This window comes from Procambarus clarkii, chromosome 33, assembly GCF_040958095.1.
Source record: "Procambarus clarkii isolate CNS0578487 chromosome 33, FALCON_Pclarkii_2.0, whole genome shotgun sequence".
NCBI classification, from domain to species: Eukaryota; Metazoa; Arthropoda; class Malacostraca; order Decapoda; family Cambaridae; genus Procambarus; species Procambarus clarkii.
Window position 1 is genome coordinate 42,622,570 of NC_091182.1, and position 16,706 is coordinate 42,639,275.

At 47.9% G+C, this 16,706-nt stretch overlaps 1 protein-coding gene across 3 annotated transcripts in view; it reads left to right on the forward strand.

Moving 5' to 3' along the window:
• Positions 1-16,706, forward strand: part of LOC123765227 (major facilitator superfamily domain-containing protein 6-A) — a 107,006-nt gene that overhangs the window by 62,499 nt on the left and 27,801 nt on the right. For all 3 annotated transcript variants that reach the window (XM_045753710.2, XM_069335551.1, XM_045753709.2), the window contains one exon: positions 15,291-15,445. In XM_045753710.2, coding sequence (XP_045609666.1) covers positions 15,291-15,445 — 155 coding nt within the window. The remainder of the gene's footprint in view (positions 1-15,290; positions 15,446-16,706) is intronic.

The window sequence follows — 16,706 nt, forward strand, 5'->3', positions numbered from 1 at the left end:
CGGGGAGGATTGACTAGGCGCAAATCCTTAAGTGGTTTACAAATCTGTTCACCCAGCACTAAATGGCCACCTGGTTGTTAAACGATTTAGTGCGTCGCATTCCGGGGAAAATTAGGATTGAGGACCTGCCGGGAACACTGTGTGTGCGCTGGCGGCTGTACAAGAATGTAAGTCGTGTGTGTATTCACCCAGTTGTGCTTGCGGGGGTTGAGCTCTGGCTCTTTCGGCCCGTCTCTCAACTGTCAATCAACTGTTTTTTTCTCTACACACACACACACACACACACACACACACACACACACACACACACACACACACACACACACACACACTACGAGGGGCCTCGTAGCCTGGTGGATAGCGCGCAGGACTCGTAATTCTGTGGCGCGGGTTCGATTCCCGCACGAGGCAGAAACAAATGGGCAAAGTTTCTTTCACCCTAAGTGCCCCTGTTACCTAGCAGTAAATAGGTACCTGGGAGTTAGTCAGCTGTCACGGGCTGCTTCCTGGGGTGTGTGTGTGTGTGTGTGTGTGTGTGTGTGTGGTGTGGGGGAAAAAAAAAAGTTAGTAAACAGTTGATTGACAGTTGAGAGGCGGGCCGAAAGAGCAAAGCTCAACCCCCGCAAAAAACACAACTAGTAAACACACACACACCCACCCACCCACACACCCACCAGGAAGCAGCCTATAGCAGCTATCTAACTCCCAGGTACCTATTTACTGCTAGGTAACAGCAATGTGTGTGTGTGTACTGACTGTGAAGCTGTGTAACGCTGGCTCACTACTTTCTTGCTGAGTGAAGTCTCCAACACTGATGCCAAGATCCGCCTTCGGGGCTTGGTGTCCCCGCGGCCCGGTCATCGACCAGGCCTCCTCGTTGCTGGGCAGATGGGGGCGCCGCAGATGGGGGCGCCACAGATGGGGTGCCACAGATGGGGCGGCGCAGATGGGGGCGCCACAGATGGGGCGGCGCAGATGGGGGCGCCACAGATGGGGCGGCGCAGATGGGGGCGCCACAGATGGGGTGCCACAGATGGGGCGGCGCAGATGGGGGCGCCACAGATGGGGCGGCGCAGATGGCTCAATAACCACTTTCTTTATCTTGAAGTCAAAACTCTAACTATTGAAAGGGTTCGTAATTTCAACGATCATATTTGCCGAGAAGCAACTAGTGAAATTAGAGTAGGCCTAATGCTTATGTTCACAAGGGATATTTGGGAAAAGAAATTAGGCGTTATAGGCCTTATGGTTTCTAATTGCGCCCAGGGCCATTGGTGTCCCCGTTAGCCAGCTCTCTCATGTTCATTTATAGCAAGGTGAAGCTTCACACACAACTGTTGCAAGCTGTGTTCATTCCATCCAGCGGCCGACCCCTAAGACGCAGTCTTCAATGTTAACATGCTGTCCATTCAAAATATTTTATATTTGAGAAATCTGTTATATTTTTACTAGGCTTAGATGTTCGGATTCGGCTGGCAACTATTCGTAGCAAGTGCGGGAAATATTTAGAGTAGACTCGAACAGAGGTCGTCAGCAAAGCACTGTTCGAGAAATGTTCGAACGAAATCAGTTGTGAATCGTGTGTAACGACCCGGCCCCATCAACCAAGGCCAAATGCTCATTAATCCAGCCGCCAAATCACCTGTTTATGAACAAGACATGTCTTATACACGTCTCAACTGTTTATGAACAAGACATGTCTTATACACGTCTCAACTGTTTATGAACAAGACATGTCTTATACACGTCTCAACTGTTTATGAACAAGACATGTCTTATACACGTCTCAACTGATGATGATCGATCATTCTCGAATATTGCTTCACTAACGACCTCTGTTCGAATTACTAAAGAGAGGTCGTCTAAACCTGTTCAGTGACACGAATCACTAAAATCTCTAAATGCTTCACCCAGGTATTTGAACTACAAATAATCTCCCAGCAGAACATCACCTAACTTACGCCTAATCACACACAGAATAATACATATATGAATGAGAATAAACTTATTTTTCATATACAATACGATCAGATTGATAATTGCGTCCCAGGGGGAGAGAGGGGGGGGGGGGGATTGGCCGCAGCTTTAACGAGCCTGGCCCGAGGACGGGTTGCAGTTAAACTATTTGTCATTCATAAACAGTAAGTTTGGCGGCTGAATTAACGAGCACTTGTCTATTGTTTAACAAGCTATAACACGGCTGTTCCGACCAGGGAGTGACGGCCATGTTGAAGCACCCCCCCCCTCCTATCCCTCCCCTCCCCCCCTCTCCACAACTAATCTGAATACAAACTTGTAACATGTAAACGAACAATGATTTTCAACATTTCCGCAGCTAATATTTAGTTTTTAAGACATGTTTATTAACACACAGACATGTTAACTTTGATTTACACCTGCAACTATAAATAGAGAATGGGTTCTTCCCCCCCCCCCCCCCCTCCTGTCTGTCTCTGTGTGAGAGAGTACGACTACTCCTCCTCCCCCTCACACAGAGCTTCTCCAACACCCCCACAAATTATATTCTTAGGAATCACCTTGTCAAGTGATGACTCAACCGTGTGTTAATTACAGTACTACTGAAGAGAACTGCTGGGTACTCTCAAGTAGGGTACGTTATGTTCTTGTAAGCAAGAGTATCTTAAAGGAACTTGCTGGAGAGGCTGTGTGTTTGTGTGTGGGGCATTGACCTGTGAGATTTATATTTATTTAATTTATATTAATGTATATAGTAATTTATATTTTACGTTAATTTGTATTTTTCAATACTGTGATTTAAAATGTCTCACAAATTGCTTCCTTACACATTCTGGGAGATTTATGGTTTATATGTAGTCAACAACATAAATTATTGGTTAGTAGACATTTACTACAGTATTTTAGACTACATATGTTATTACAATCAACACTACTACAGCTTGTATATAGTGGGTCTGGACCACCAGTTATGATGAAGGATGATCACACCAAATGATCCTGGTGGTTGAGTCTGGCATCAACACCATCTTGAGGTTATCTTGAGATGATTTCGGGGCTTTTTAGTGTCCCGCGGCCCGGTCCTCGACCAGGCCTCCACCCCCAGGAAGCAGCCCGTGACAGCTGACTAACACCCAGGTACCTATTTTACTGCTAGGTAACAGGGGCATAGGGTGAAAGAAACTCTGCCCATTGTTTCTCGCCGGCGCCTGGGATCGAACCCAGGACCACAGGATCACAAGTCCAACGTGCTGTCCGCTCGGCACCATGCACTGGTGTACTGGGTAACTAGTGTTAATTCCTCTTCAATTCCACCTGTCAAAGGGCACTCACAATTCGAGGAATTCTAAATATGACAGCTATATCAGAGGAAATATTGGTATATTGATTGTCAAATAATATTTACCCTGTTGGGTGGTTTGCTACGGGTCCTGGCCGGAATATATCTTAAATCTAAATATTAAAGGCCTCTAATAAGCTATGGTAGTTAGGGATCGGAAGGGACTTTCCTTATTGTAAACAAAGTTGGTGTTGGTAATGGGAGCACTCGTAGTCACGTAACACAGGTCCAAGGGTACTAATTGTAGAGGTGTTCTGCTCTAACAACACTTGTTGTTATATTAAATGGCGACTCTCTCTCTGAGGTCCTCCACCCACTCACACATCATAGCTCTCTTCTCCAGATGTCAAAAGTGGTTAGTGGACCCCACATTTACTCGATTTTGGTACTGATAATTAAGTTCATACAAGGGAAATGTTTTCATGATGTTTACAGTCCAGAGACTGCTGTATTAAGGATGTTTCGTGATGTTTACAGTCCAGAGACTGCTGTATTAAGGATGTTTCGTGATGTTTACAGTCCAGAGACTGCTGTATTAAGGATGTTTTGTGATGTTTACAGTCCAGAGACTGCTGTATTAAGGATGTTTTGTGATGTTTACAGTCCAGAGACTGCTGTATTAAGGATGTTTTGTGATGTTTACAGTCCAGAGACTGCTGTATTAAGGATGTTTTGTGATGTTTACAGTCCAAAGACTGCTGTATTAAGGATGTTTTGTGATGTTTACAGTCCAGAGACTGCTGTATTAAGGATGTTTTGTGATGTTTACAGTCCAGAGACTGCTGTATTAAGGATGTTTTGTGATGTTTACAGTCCAAAGACTGCTGTATTAAGGATGTTTTGTGATGTTTACAGTCCAGAGACTGCTGTATTAAGGATGTTTTGTGATGTTTACAGTCCAGAGACTGCTGTATTAAGGATGTTTTGTGATGTTTACAGTCCAGAGACTGCTGTATTAAGGATGTTTTGTGATGTTTACAGTCCAGAGACTGCTGTATTAAGGATGTTTCATGATGTTTACAGTCCAGAGACTGCTGTATTAAGGATGTTTCGTGATGTTTACAGTCCAGAGACTGCTGTATTAAGGATGTTTCGTGATGTTTACAGTCCAGAGACTGCTGTATTAAGGATGTTTCGTGATGTTTACAGTCCAGAGACTGCTGTATTAAGGATGTTTCGTGATGTTTACAGTCCAAAGACTGCTGTATTAAGGATGTTTTGTGATGTTTACAGTCCAGAGACTGCTGTATTAAGGATGTTTTGTGATGTTTACAGTCCAGAGACTGTTGTATTAAGGATGTTTTGTGATGTTTACAGTCCAGAGACTGCTGTATTAAGGATGTTTCGTGATGTTTACAGTCCAAAGACTGCTGTATTAAGGATGTTTCATGATGTTTACAGTCCAGAGACTGCTGTATTAAGGATGTTTTGTGATGTTTACAGTCCAGAGACTGCTGTATTAAGGATGTTTTGTGATGTTTACAGTCCAGAGACTGCTGTATTAAGGATGTTTCGTGATGTTTACAGTCCAAAGACTGCTGTATTAAGGATGTTTCATGATGTTTACAGTCCAGAGACTGCTGTATTAAGGATGTTTCATGATGTTTACAGTCCAGAGACTGCTGTATTAAGGATGTTTCATGATGTTTACAGTCCAGAGACTGCTGTATTAAGGATGTTTCATGATGTTTACAGTCCAAAGACTGCTGTATTAAGGATGTTTCATGATGTTTACAGTCCAAAGACTTCTGTATTAAGGATGTTTCGTGATGTTTACAGTCCAGAGACTGCTCTATTAAGGATGTTTCGTTATGTTTACAGTCCAGAGACTGCTCTATTAAGGATGTTTCATGATGTTTACAGTCCAAAGACTGCTGTATTAAGGATGTTTCGTGATGTTTACAGTCCAGAGACTGCTGTATTAAGGATGTTACCCAATATTAGGTGGTGAATTTAATGACATGTGGTAGTGATCTTTCGTTTTCTACGGGGAGGAAAATTCCACTGTGCCATGTCTTCTATGAGTTAATTGCTGCTGTTTTATACTAACAAATTATCTGCCTATTGTATTAAATGTTTGTAAATGTCGGTATTTCCGACGTGCTGGCCAGCAGCAGCAGCCTGTCAGTGGTGCGTGTGGTGGTCCCCCGGCCAGCACCAGCAGCCTGTCAGTGGTGGTCCCCCGGCCAGCAGCAGCAGCCTGTCAGTGGTGGTCCCCCGGCCAGCACCAGCAGCCTGTCAGTGGTGCTCCCCCGGCCAGCACCAGCAGCCTGTCAGTGGTGCTCCCCCGGCCAGCACCAGCAGCCTGTCAGTGGTGCTCCCCCGGCCAGCACCAGCAGCCTGTCAGTGGTGCTCCCCCGGCCAGCAGCAGCAGCCTGTCAGTGGTGCTCCCCCGGCCAGCACCAGCAGCCTGTCAGTGGTGGTCCCCCGGCCAGCACCAGCAGCCTGTCAGTGGTGCTCCCCCGGCCAGCACCAGCAGCCTGTCAGTGGTGGTCCCCCGGCCAGCACCAGCAGCCTGTCAGTGGTGCTCCCCCGGCCAGCACCAGCAGCCTGTCAGTGGTGCGTGTGGTGCTCCCCCGGCCAGCACCAGCAGCCTGTCAGTGGTGCTCCCCCGGCCAGCACCAGCAGCCTGTCAGTGGTGCGTGTGGTGCTCCCCCGGCCAGCACCAGCATCCAGGAAGTCCAACAAAGGATCAATATTGACGGCCGGGCCCGGGAAGAATGGGACAACATTGTTGATAGATGATTGTCTTCTTTTTTGTTACTTGGGTGTTATCAATGTGATGACCTTATTGTACGGTGTGTGTGGGGGGGGGGGGGGTTGCGTGCCACACTGACAGGTGTTGCGTGCTACACTGACAGGTGTGTTGCCATGTAAGGCTTGCAACATTCACCGTGAATACCATTGGGGAGAGAGGAAATATTACGGCTCGGTAAAGAGTCATTGTGGAGAGATTAGAAGGTATAATAGTAGTTCAGTGTTGGGGGGGGGGTAGTGTTGGTGGAGGAGGGGGGTGGGCAGTGTTGGTGGAGGAGGGGGGTGGGCAGTGATAATTGAGAAACGGTTGACTGACAGTTGAGAGGCGGACCCAAAGAGCCAGAGCTCAACCCCCGCAAGCGCAACACAATAAAGGTGTACTTCACAAACAAGGAGAGTATTACAAACAAACTACGGTACTAAAGTGCACTTGTCCACACAGAAACATAGGTATTATTGCACTAACAAAAACATGGATAAACGGAAAGAAAATTTAATATTGTTTGAGTATATAACACACTATACAACATGTGATCCCCACACTGGTAGCCGAGGCAGGCGCTGAGGGAACCAGCAATATGCCTTTACAAGATTGTAATACAATCAAGAATACTGTATTGTATTATTGTATCAATATGGCTTTACAAATTGTAATTACTATCCTATGTATCCTCACAATCCCAATGTACCATCTTGTATATAAATAAATAAATAAAAATAAATAAAGATGATAACTCTAGTGATAGAGGAACTCAATACTGAGAGACACGTTGAAGCTATTAGCGTAGAAATAATTGAAAATAATGATAGATTAATAAAAGATTACTATTGGTCACCGAACTGCTATAGAATAGAAGGAAGACTTGTGTGAAGACATATCTAGGCTTACTGTGAAATAATGTGATAATGTTGACTTAAATTTTGGTTGAATTGGACTAACAAAACAGAATGTTGAGTTTTTAGAATGTTGACGAATGTATTTTACAAAACATATGATGCAGCCCCCATAGTATACCCCCATATTATACCTCATATTATACCCCCATATTATACCCCATATTATACCCCCATATTATACCCCCATATTATACCCCATATTATACCCCCATATTATACCTCATATTATACCCCCATATTATACCTCCATATTATACCTCCATATTATACCCCCATATTATACCCCCATATTATACCCCCATATTATACCCCCATATTATACCCCCATATTATACCCCCATATTATACCCCATATTATACCTCCATATTATACCTCCATATTATACCTCCATATTATACCCCCATATTATACCCCCATATTATACCCCATATTATACCCCATATTATACCCCCATATTATACCTCCATATTATACCCCCATATTATACCTCCATATTATACCTCCATATTATACCTCCATATTATACCCCCATATTATACCCCATATTATACCTCCATATTATACCTCCATATTATACCCCCATATTATACCCCCATATTATACCTCCATATTATACCTCCATATTATACCTCCATATTATACCCCCATATTATACCTCCATATTATACCTCCATATTATACCCCCATATTATACCTCCATATTATACCTCCATATTATACCCCCATATTATACCCCCATATTATACCTCCATATTATACCTCCATATTATACCCCCATATTATACCCCCATATTATACCTCCATATTATACCTCCATATTATACCCCCATATTATACCTCCATATTATACCTCCATATTATACCCCCATATTATACCTCCATATTATACCCCCATATTATACCTCCATATTATACCTCCATATTATACCCCCATATTATACCCCCATATTATACCTCCATATTATACCTCCATATTATACCCCCATATTATACCTCCATATTATACCCCCATATTATACCTCCATATTATACCTCCATATTATACCTCCATATTATACCCCCATATTATACCTCCATATTATACATCCATATTATACATCCATATTATACCCCCATATTATACCTCCATATTATACCTCCATATTATACCTCCATATTATACCCCCATATTATACCTCCATATTATACCTCCATATTATACCTCCATATTATACCTCCATATTATACCTCCATATTATACCTCCATATTATACCCCCATATTATACCCCCATATTATACCTCCATATTATACCTCCATATTATACCCCCATATTATACCCCCATATTATACCTCCATATTATACCCCCATATTATACCCCCATATTATACCCCCGTATTATACCCCATATTATACCCCCAATTATACCCCCATATTATACCCCATATTATACCTCCATATTATACCTCCATATTATACCTCCATATTATACCCCCATATTATACCTCCATATTATACCTCCATATTATACCTCCATATTATACCTCCATATTATACCTCCATATTATACCTCCATATTATACCTCCATATTATACCTCCATATTATACCTCCATATTATACCTCCATATTATACCTCCATATTATACCTCCATATTATACCTCCATATTATACCTCCATATTATACCTCCATATTATACCTCCATATTATACCCCCATATTATACCCCCATATTATACCCCCATATTATACCTCCATATTATACCTCCATATTATACCCCCATATTATACCTCCATATTATACCTCCATATTATACCCCCATATTATACCCCCATATTATACCCCATATTATACCCCCAATTATACCCCCATATTATACCCCATATTATACCTCCATATTATACCTCCATATTATACCTCCATATTATACCCCCATATTATACCCCCATATTATACCTCCATATTATACCCCCATATTATACCCCCATATTATACCCCCGTATTATACCCCATATTATACCCCCAATTATACCCCCGTATTATACCCCATATTATACCCCCAATTATACCCCCATATTATACCCCATATTATACCTCCATATTATACCTCCATATTATACCTCCATATTATACCTCCATATTATACCTCCATATTATACCTCCATATTATACCTCCATATTATACCTCCATATTATACCCCCATATTATACCCCCATATTATACCCCCATATTATACCCCCATATTATACCCCCATACCATAGAGCCTACACGGGAACAAATATTTAACGCATTATAGACACTCGAGGAGACGCTAATCAGTCAACTGAGTGACCTGGCATCAGAAAGAAATCAGATTTAAGATATTCGAGAACTCCAGATTTTCGTGAAGTAGATTATTTTTAAGTAGGGTAGAGTGGCATGTTGTAGCGTGTCGCTGGCGCGTTGTAGCGTGTCGCTGGCGCGTTGTAGCGTGTCGCTGGCGTGTTGTAGCGTGTCACTGGCATGTTGTAGCGTGTCGCTGGCGCGTTGTAGCGTGTCGCTGGCGCGTTGTAGCGTGTCACTGGCATGTTGTAGCGTGTCGCTGGCGTGTTGTAGCGTGTCGCTGGCGCGTTGTAGCGTGTCGCTGGCGCGTTGTAGCGTGTCGCTGGCGTGTTGTAGCGTGTCACTGGCATGTTGTAGCGTGTCGCTGGCGTGTTGTAGCGTGTCGCTGGCGTGTTGTAGCGTGTCGCTGGCATGTTGTAGCGTGTCGCTGGCGTGTTGTAGCGTGTCACTGGCATGTTGTAGCGTGTCACTGGCATGTTGTAGCGTGTCGCTGGCGTGTTGTAGCGTGTCGCTGGCGCGTTGTAGCGTGTCGCTGGCGCGTTGTAGCGTGTCACTGGCGTGTTGTAGCGTGTCGCTGGCGTGTTGTAGCGTGTCGCTGGCGTGTTGTAGCGTGTCGCTGGCATGTTGTAGCGTGTCGCTGGCGTGTTGTAGCGTGTCGCTGGCATGTTGTAGCGTGTCACTGGCATGTTGTAGCGTGTCGCTGGCGTGTTGTAGCGTGTCGCTGGCGTGTTGTAGCGTGTCGCTGGCATGTTGTAGCGTGTCGCTGGCATGTTGTAGCGTGTCGCTGGCGTGTTGTAGCGTGTCGCTGGCGCGTTGTAGCGTGTCGCTGGCGTGTTGTAGCGTGTCGCTGGCGTGTTGTAGCGTGTCGCTGGCGTGTTGTAGCGTGTCGCTGGCGTGTTGTAGCGTGTCGCTGGCGTGTTGTAGCGTGTCGCTGGCGCGTTGTAGCGTGTCGCTGGCGTGTTGTAGCGTGTCGCTGGCGTGTTGTAGCGTGTCGCTGGCGTGTTGTAGCGTGTCGCTGGCGTGTTGTAGCGTGTCGCTGGCGTGTTGTAGCGTGTCGCTGGCGCGTTGTAGCGTGTCGCTGGCGCGTTGTAGCGTGTCGCTGGCGTGTTGTAGCGTGTCGCTGGCGTGTTGTAGCGTGTCGCTGGCGTGTTGTAGCGTGTCGCTGGCGTGTTGTAGCGTGTCGCTGGCGTGTTGTAGCGTGTCGCTGGCGCGTTGTAGCGTGTCGCTGGCGCGTTGTAGCGTGTCACTGGCGCGTTGTAGCGTGTCGCTGGCGCGTTGTAGCGTGTCGCTGGCGCGTTGTAGCGTGTCGCTGGCGTGTTGTAGCGTGTCGCTGGCGCGTTGTAGCGTGTCGCTGGCGTGTTGTAGCGTGTCACTGGCGCGTTGTAGCGTGTCGCTGGCGTGTTGTAGCGTGTCACTGGCATGTTGTAGCGTGTCGCTGGCGTGTTGTAGCGTGTCGCTGGCGCGTTGTAGCGTGTCGCTGGCGTGTTGTAGCGTGTCGCTGGCGCGTTGTAGCGTGTCGCTGGCGCGTTGTAGCGTGTCGCTGGCGTGTTGTAGCGTGTCGCTGGCATGTTGTAGCGTGTCGCTGGCGTGTTGTAGCGTGTCGCTGGCGTGTTGTAGCGTGTCGCTGGCATGTTGTAGCGTGTCGCTGGCATGTTGTAGCGTGTCGCTGGCGCGTTGTAGCGTGTCGCTGGCGTGTTGTAGCGTGTCACTGGCATGTTGTAGCGTGTCGCTGGCGTGTTGTAGCGTGTCGCTGGCATGTTGTAGCGTGTCGCTGGCAGTGTTGTAGCGTGTCGCTGGCGTGGTTGTAGCGTGTCGCTGGCGTGTTGTAGCGTGTCGCTGGCAGTGTTGTAGCGTGTCGCTGGCATGTTGTAGCGTGTCGCTGGCGTGTTGTAGCGTGTCGCTGGCGTGTTGTAGCGTGTCGCTGGCGTGTTGTAGCGTGTCGCTGGCAGTGTTGTAGCGTGTCGCTGGCATGTTGTAGCGTGTCGCTGGCGTGTTGTAGCGTGTCGCTGGCGTGTTGTAGCGTGTCGCTGGCGTGTTGTAGCGTGTCGCTGGCGTGTTGTAGCGTGTCGCTGGCGTGTTGTAGCGTGTCGCTGGCGTGTTGTAGCGTGTCAGCTGGCATGTTGTAGCGTGTCGCTGGCGTGTTGTAGCGTGTCGCTGGCGTGTTGTAGCGTGTCGCTGGCATGTTGTAGCGTGTCGCTGGCATGTTGTAGCGTGTCGCTGGCGTGTTGTAGCGTGTCGCTGGCGTGTTGTAGCGTGTCGCTGGCGTGTTGTAGCGTGTCGCTGGCGTGTTGTAGCGTGTCGCTGGCGTGTTGTAGCGTGTCGCTGGCGTGTTGTAGCGTGTCGCTGGCGTGTTGTAGCGTGTCGCTGGCGTGTTGTAGCGTGTCGCTGGCGTGTTGTAGCGTGTCGCTGGCGTGTTGTAGCGTGTCGCTGGCGTGTTGTAGCGTGTCGCTGGCGTGTTGTAGCGTGTCGCTGGCGTGTGTAGCGTGTCGCTGGCGTGTTGTAGCGTGTCGCTGGCGCTGTTGTAGCGTGTCGCTGGCGTGTTGTAGCGTGTCGCTGGCATGTTGTAGCGTGTCGCTGGCGTGTTGTAGCGTGTCGCTGGCGCGTTGTAGCGTGTCGCTGGCGTGTTGTAGCGTGTCGCTGGCGCGTTGTAGCGTGTCGCTGGCGTGTTGTAGCGTGTCGCTGGCATGTTGTAGCGTGTCGCTGGCGTGTTGTAGCGTGTCGCTGGCGTGTTGTAGCGTGTCGCTGGCATGTTGTAGCGTGTCGCTGGCATGTTGTAGCGTGTCGCTGGCGTGTTGTAGCGTGTCGCTGGCGCGTTGTAGCGTGTCGCTGGCGTGTTGTAGCGTGTCACTGGCAGTGTGTAGCGTGTCGCTGGCGTGTTGTAGCGTGTCGCTGGCATGTTGTAGCGTGTCGCTGGCATGTTGTAGCGTGTCGCTGGCGTGGTGTAGCGTGTCGCTGGCGTGTTGTAGCGTGTCGCTGGCATGTTGTAGCGTGTCGCTGGCATGTTGTAGCGTGTCGCTGGCATGTTGTAGCGTGTCGCTGGCGTGTTGTAGCGTGTCGCTGGCGTGTTGTAGCGTGTCGCTGGCATGTTGTAGCGTGTCGCTGGCATGTTGTAGCGTGTCGCTGGCGTGGTGTAGCGTGTCGCTGGCGTGTTGTAGCGTGTCGCTGGCGTGTTGTAGCGTGTCGCTGGCGTGTTGTAGCGTGTCGCTGGCGTGTTGTAGCGTGTCGCTGGCGTGTTGTAGCGTGTCACTGGCATGTTGTAGCGTGTCGCTGGCGTGTTGTAGCGTGTCGCTGGCGTGTTGTAGCGTGTCGCTGGCATGTTGTAGCGTGTCGCTGGCATGTTGTAGCGTGTCGCTGGCGTGGTGTAGCGTGTCGCTGGCGTGTTGTAGCGTGTCGCTGGCGTGTTGTAGCGTGTCGCTGGCGTGTTGTAGCGTGTCGCTGGCGTGTTGTAGCGTGTCGCTGGCGTGTTGTAGCGTGTCGCTGGCGTGTTGTAGCGTGTCGCTGGCGTGTTGTAGCGTGTCGCTGGCGTGTTGTAGCGTGTCGCTGGCGTGTTGTAGCGTGTCGCTGGCGTGTTGTAGCGTGTCGCTGGCATGTTGTAGCGTGTCGCTGGCGTGGTGTAGCGTGTCGCTGGCGTGGTGTAGCGTGTCGCTGGCGTGGTGTAGCGTGTCGCTGGCGTGTTGTAGCGTGTCGCTGGCGTGTTGTAGCGTGTCGCTGGCGTGTTGTAGCGTGTCGCTGGCGTGTTGTAGCGTGTCGCTGGCGTGTTGTAGCGTGTCGCTGGCGTGTTGTAGCGTGTCGCTGGCGTGTTGTAGCGTGTCGCTGGCGTGTTGTAGCGTGTCGCTGGCGTGTTGTAGCGTGTCGCTGGCGTGTTGTAGCGTGTCGCTGGCGTGTTGTAGCGTGTCGCTGGCGTGTTGTAGCGTGTCGCTGGCGTGTTGTAGCGTGTCGCTGGCGTGTTGTAGCGTGTCGCTGGCGTGTTGTAGCGTGTCGCTGGCGTGTTGTAGCGTGTCGCTGGCGTGTTGTAGCGTGTCGCTGGCGTGTTGTAGCGTGTCGCTGGCGTGTTGTAGCGTGTCGCTGGCGTGTTGTAGCGTGTCGCTGGCGTGTTGTAGCGTGTCGCTGGCGTGTTGTAGCGTGTCGCTGGCGTGTTGTAGCGTGTCGCTGGCGTGTTGTAGCGTGTCGCTGGCGTGTTGTAGCGTGTCGCTGGCGTGTTGTAGCGTGTCGCTGGCGTGTTGTAGCGTGTCGCTGGCGTGTTGTAGCGTGTCGCTGGCGTGTTGTAGCGTGTCGCTGGCGTGTTGTAGCGTGTCGCTGGCGTGTTGTAGCGTGTCGCTGGCGTGTTGTAGCGTGTCGCTGGCGTGTTGTAGCGTGTCGCTGGCGTGTTGTAGCGTGTCGCTGGCGTGTTGTAGCGTGTCGCTGGCGTGTTGTAGCGTGTCGCTGGCGTGTTGTAGCGTGTCGCTGGCGTGATGTAGCGTGTCGCTGGCATGATGTAGCGTGTCGCTGGCATGATGTAGCGTGTCGCTGGCATGATGTAGCGTGTCGCTGACATGATGTAGCGTGTCGCTGACATGATGTAGCGTGTCGCTGACATGATGTAGCGTGTCGCTGACATGATGTAGCGTGTCGCTGACATGATGTAGCGTGTCGCTGGCGTGTTGTAGCGTGTCGCTGGCGTGTTGTAGCGTGTCGCTGGCATGATGTAGCGTGTCGCTGGCATGATGTAGCGTGTCGCTGACATGATGTAGCGTGTCGCTGACATGATGTAGCGTGTCGCTGACATGATGTAGCGTGTCGCTGGCATGATGTAGCGTGTCGCTGGCATGATGTAGCGTGTCGCTGGCATGTGACAAGTCTCTTGGGGGTCATGTTGTACTGGATTACGATGCCTCAAATTATAACATCACAACATTCTTAGTAAAGGACATATAACCGCGCGACTTCTTAGAAAAACTTCTCAAACTAGCAAGAAATGTTGAAGAAATAAGATAAATTATGCAGTACGTATAGAGGGGCAGTCGAAGGCAAATTACTAACATATTTTGTCCCGATTTATCAAACAAAAATTAAATTGAAAACTGATGATGTGTGTGTGGTAATTTAAATAAGTTCTTTATCTCTGTATTTACCAGAAAAGAACTTAATGTTATGCCTTCTGGTGACCCAATCTGTGTAGTGAAGACAGGTTGACTAGAGGGTCAGTTATTTAACATTTTTACTATGTTAATATATTAACATAACAATGTTATTTAACAAATAGTGGAATTTCAGCCCACCTGGTGCCCAGAGCCAGACCAAGTCTTTGCCACATGAATGTACAGAAAGTCTTACTGTATTTTAAGTATATAATGTAATTTTTATCTCTCGTGTGCTTCAAATGTTTTGAAAAAGTTTATCAAATTTAATCCTTTTGTAAATATGTTGTAACTGTCAATTCACCCGGGGCCAGATTCACGAATCAGTTACGCAAGTACTTACGAACGTGTACATCTTTCCTCAATCTTTGACGGATTTGGTTACATTTATTAAACAGCTTACACGCATGAAAACTTGCCAATCAACTGTTGTTGTTGTTATAAACAGCCTCCTGGTGCTTCGGAGCTCATTAAATGTTTAATAAGTGTAAACAAAGCCGCCAAAGATTGAGAAAAGATGTACAGGTTCGTAAGTGCTTGCGTAACTGCTTCGTGAATCCTGGACACTGAGCCTCGAACTGCCAACCACTGAGACAATAGCCAGCCTCTCCACCCACTCAGCCAACAACACCCTTCAGATGAGAAGATTCCAGAGGCACCGTTGTTGTTAAAGATTCGCTACCTGGAACAAAGTTCCAAGTAGCACGGGCTATGGTGAGCCCGTAGTCCCAGAAGCACCAATCCCCTGCACCACTGAAACTTGAAACCTCCCTGAGGAAGGCTGGCTATTGAACCAATGGACTGTGGTTCGAGCTACGAGGTGAATGGAATGTTATCCACGATATTGTTGTTGTTTTACCGCGGTGAAGCACCACCTGACGCCCCTCTCCTTCGGCAGCCTCCATGGCCATGTTCCCGTTCCTGACGCTGCAGGCGAGGTCGCTGGGCATCACCGAGAAGGAGCTGGGCGTCGTGTACGCCTTCAACCCGGTCATCGCTATCATCGGCCCCCCGCTCACCGGCATGCTGGCCGACAAGATTGGTAACTTTAAGGTAAGACCACGCGCCCTCGACTAGCCCAGATCACGTGTTTACACTGTCAACCAGCCCAGACCACGTGTTTACACTGCCAACCAGCCCAGACCACGTGTTTACACTGTCAACCAGCCCAGACCACGTGTTTACACTGTCAACCAGCCCAGACCACGTGTTTACACTGTCAACCAGTAGGGACCAACAATTAGGCTGCACAATGTCGACCTTTATATAGAATACAAATACATGTCCAGACAGCAAGTCAAAGTAACGTGGATGATAATTACTCACTCACTCACTCACTCACTCACTCACTCACTCACTCACTCACTCACTCACTCACTCACTCACTCACTCACTCACTCACTCACTCACTCACTCAAACAGGCCGTCACTTCCCTTATTTCCAGATGCGTGGGTTGTGTGTGTGTGTGTGTTACAAATACCTGCTATACAATTACTGTAATCCAATCCCCCTATTTTGTATAAATTAAATATTATTAATAAAGACATTCCTCACAAATTTGAAGCTGATTTCTTGCATGCTAAATATGCCAGAGATCTGTTATCAGAGCTTAATGCTTGTGTTGTGCCTTTCAAGGCGATTTTGACTCAAATGTTAATACCGTGTTGGTGGTCAGTTAGCCCTGGAAACACAAACCGAAACTGTCTCTTTTCCGCTTGTTACAACTTGTAATAAAGTTGTTACATCTTGACTTAACGTGTTTATGACGTATTAGAACGTTGTTACAACTTGCTATATTGGTTGTTATAACTGGTTAGGTGTTAAAACTTGTTCGAACGTTGTACCAACGTCGTAGTTTCGGTGTGTGTTTGGTGGTTGGTCACATCCTGATGTCGACTGGTCCTTTACTGGTTTGGAGTTCAATAGCCAGAACATTTTCCTGGAAATTTTGAGCCGTGTGTTGTCCCCTGACTGTAATTGTTGCTTCGTCGTTAGTTTGGTCAGCTTGTTGGCCTCGTTAGTGTTGTGGTTCAATGTGTTTCATATTGTCTCCTGTCCTTCGTCCATGGTTGTTGAGTATTGCGTGTTTGTGTGGGCGTGTGTGAACTCGTTGGCTCTTTGGTCCCGCCTCTCAACTGTCAATCAACTGAGGTACAGATTCCTGAGCCTACTGGGCTCTATCATATCTACATTTGAGACTGTGTATGGAGTCAGCCTCCACCACATCACTACCTAATGCATTCCACCTGTTAACTACTCTGACACTGAAAAAGTTCTTTCTAACGTCCCTGTGGCTCATGTGGGTACTCAGTT